Source organism: Nanorana parkeri, unplaced genomic scaffold, assembly GCF_000935625.1.
Source record: "Nanorana parkeri isolate BGI_ZX_2015 unplaced genomic scaffold, ASM93562v1 scaffold3163, whole genome shotgun sequence".
In the NCBI taxonomy this organism is placed as follows: domain Eukaryota; kingdom Metazoa; phylum Chordata; class Amphibia; order Anura; family Dicroglossidae; genus Nanorana; species Nanorana parkeri.
The window spans coordinates 15,978-18,982 of record NW_017309431.1 but is presented as its reverse complement, the minus strand read 5'-3'; the positions used below and the strand labels follow the sequence as shown (position 1 = coordinate 18,982).

Here is a 3,005-nt window from a genome sequence, read left to right as displayed (position 1 = left end):
CTTCGGGGGAGATCCCACTCTGTACAACATTCTATATCTGAAGATCTTCCAGCAACACGTCTCGTATGAAGCTTCCCCGGTCATACTATTCGGCTTTCCTCTCAGTTCCTTAGCAGCACTAGAAGAATATTTGACCAAATTTGGCGATTTTATGGAAATTTGAGGCTATTTTACATACAGCCGAGGCTCCCGACGTTCGGAGGTTTTATGCTTTTCCTAAACTTAAGTTCCAGCATAAAAGAGGAGAGACTCTGGCTGCCCCCGCCGGCTCCTGAGATAGGAAGCACGCCCATCCCCCACCTTGTGATCAAATTCCAGAGGAGAGGGCGATGGGGGAAGGGACTCAGGATCCTCCCAAACAAGGCCGAGTAGTAACCGTGACTCCTTCACCATCTTCCCCAAATACACTCCGCAGAATCCTCCCGAGCCGCCGCAACACCAAAACAACATCTATCCCAGCTCATAGACACCGGCACAAAGCCGGAGAGACCCAGATCAGAGCCGCACACGTGATTGGTAGGTCAATGCTGCTACACGAGTCACACATGCATACACATATGATGGAAGTGAAGACCAACCAGCCACATTGACAATCCCGAGCACCACCAGCCGCGCCAACAATCCCGAGCCCCACCGACCAACCAGCCGCGCCAGCAATCCCGAGCACCACCGGCCAACCCGCCGCGCCAACAATCCCGAGCCCCACCGACCAACCAGCCGCGCCAGCAATCCCGAGCACCACCGGCCAACCCGCCGCGCCAACAATCCCGAGCCCCACCGACCAACCAGCCGCGCCAGCAATCCCGAGCACCACCGGCCAACCCGCCGCGCCAACAATCCCGAGCCCCACCGACCAACCAGCCGCGCCAGCAATCCCGAGCACCACCGGCCAACCCGCCGCGCCAACAATCCCGAGCCCCACCGACCAACCAGCCGCGCCAGCAATCCCGAGCACCACCGGCCAACCCGCCGCGCCAACAATCCCGAGCCCCACCGACCAACCAGCCGCGCCAGCAATCCCGAGCACCACCGGCCAACCCGCCGCGCCAACAATCCCGAGCCCCACCGACCAACCAGCCGCGCCAGCAATCCCGAGCACCACCGGCCAACCCGCCGCGCCAACAATCCCGAGCCCCACCGACCAACCAGCCGCGCCAGCAATCCCGAGCACCACCGGCCAACCCGCCGCGCCAACAATCCCGAGCCCCACCGACCAACCAGCCGCGCCAGCAATCCCGAGCACCACCGGCCAACCCGCCGCGCCAACAATCCCGAGCCCCACCGACCAACCAGCCGCGCCAGCAATCCCGAGCACCACCGGCCAACCCGCCGCGCCAACAATCCCGAGCCCCACCGACCAACCAGCCGCGCCAGCAATCCCGAGCACCACCGGCCAACCCGCCGCGCCAACAATCCCGAGCCCCACCGACCAACCAGCCGCGTCAACAATCCCAAGCACCACCGACCAGTCCATCCAAAAACCCCAAACGCACCAACCAGTCCATCCAACAATCCTGAGCGACACTGACCGTCTGCTGTCCATAGACAATGAAATGGCGACATTTGCTGGAACATGATACCAAATTACAACTAAACGCACCATTCCCTGCACTGAGACTATTGCCCGATATACGGGACGTGGGATGAAAACGCACCGTTATCCAACCAAGAATCATCATGAACCAGATTTGCATCATAACGAATCACCTTCACCGCGGCGGCTCTCCGCCCATCGCACCAAACAGCGGCCATGGCCATATTATCGTCTGACCTTCCCAAGGTGCCCCCCGGGGGACTCCTCCCAATTAGACCCCCAGTAACATCCAAGATAGACACAGAGAACGTTAATTACAATGACATGATCACACTGATGCGACTCTTCATGAGGGGGGTCCATCCACCACAAGACCCCAAACCAGGCAGAGGGCGGGCGGTAGGAGACGAGCACAGAGCGCACGTTGCGGAACTCCCGACACATTATAACGGCAATAAACGGCATTGCGGTGATTTTATAGATTTGTATTCACTTCCTGTCCCGGGATCTATGAACATTGACCCCCCGATGAGCGCCAACTGAGGGCAAATGTTTCAGGATCAGACCCCAAAACGTCACTTCTTGGGGGTACATACAGTTTTAGGGTGCTTTTTTTGCAGACTCCAGGTGCGGTGAAAACTACAAATCGCATAAGACACTGCAAGACTCAACCACAGGCGATGGGATTTGTAGTTTCACCACAGCTGGAGGGCGGAAGTTTGGCTGCCTCTGCCATAGACAGACCTCCAATGGACGCCTGGATTCCGCAGACAATAAAACTCGCAGATCGGTCAATATTTGCAGAAAGCGCTCATCCACCTGCAGAGCCATCTAGATGTATAGAGGGCCCCCCCCCACCCCGGGGCCACCTGTATAAACAGCACACACGGGGGAGGGGAGGGGGATTCCACCAGACCGGCCAAGTGACAGTTTATTGTGAAAAATCCTCTAATAGTGAACAAGCCAGAATCACCGTCCGCCGTAATATACCCCCTACCAGGGGCGGGCACCCAACAGCAGTGACACTACAAGTCCCATCATGCCTCTAGGAGTCCTGTCTGCGGCTCAGTCTTGCGATGCTTCTTGGGACTTGTAGTTCCACAACAGCTGGAGGTTGCTGGCTCAGCTCTGACCCGTCACTAACCAAACTCAGTGTCAGCCGAGATTTCCATCAGTAAGAACAATCCCCGTGTGTGGCGAGGAGCCGAAATTCATGTCAGGTGACGGTTGGAAGGAAAACAAATCCGAGGCGGAGCCATGAGGAGCGGAAAACAGAAATCACAATCCACGGAACATTCCGGAGGATCCCGACCACAAATCTCCGACATCTACCAATAAACCGGAAGATACCCCCAAATCCTGCCGACCCCGAGAATACAACCGTGTCATAGGTCACAGGTGACACCACCCCCGCAGACACGCCCACCATTCCACAGGCAAGCGACCCCGCCAGCAGGCGACCCCACCACAC

General features: G+C 57.8%; 1 protein-coding gene across 1 annotated transcript in view; it reads right to left on the bottom strand.

Moving 5' to 3' along the window:
• The window catches only part of LOC108802834 (wee1-like protein kinase 1-A), a 16,075-nt gene that overhangs the window by 11,060 nt on the left and 2,010 nt on the right, over positions 1–3,005 (bottom strand). The window contains exon 4 of the mRNA XM_018574687.1: positions 477–1,566. Within this exon, the coding sequence (XP_018430189.1) occupies positions 477–1,566 (1,090 nt within the window). The remainder of the gene's footprint in view (positions 1–476; positions 1,567–3,005) is intronic.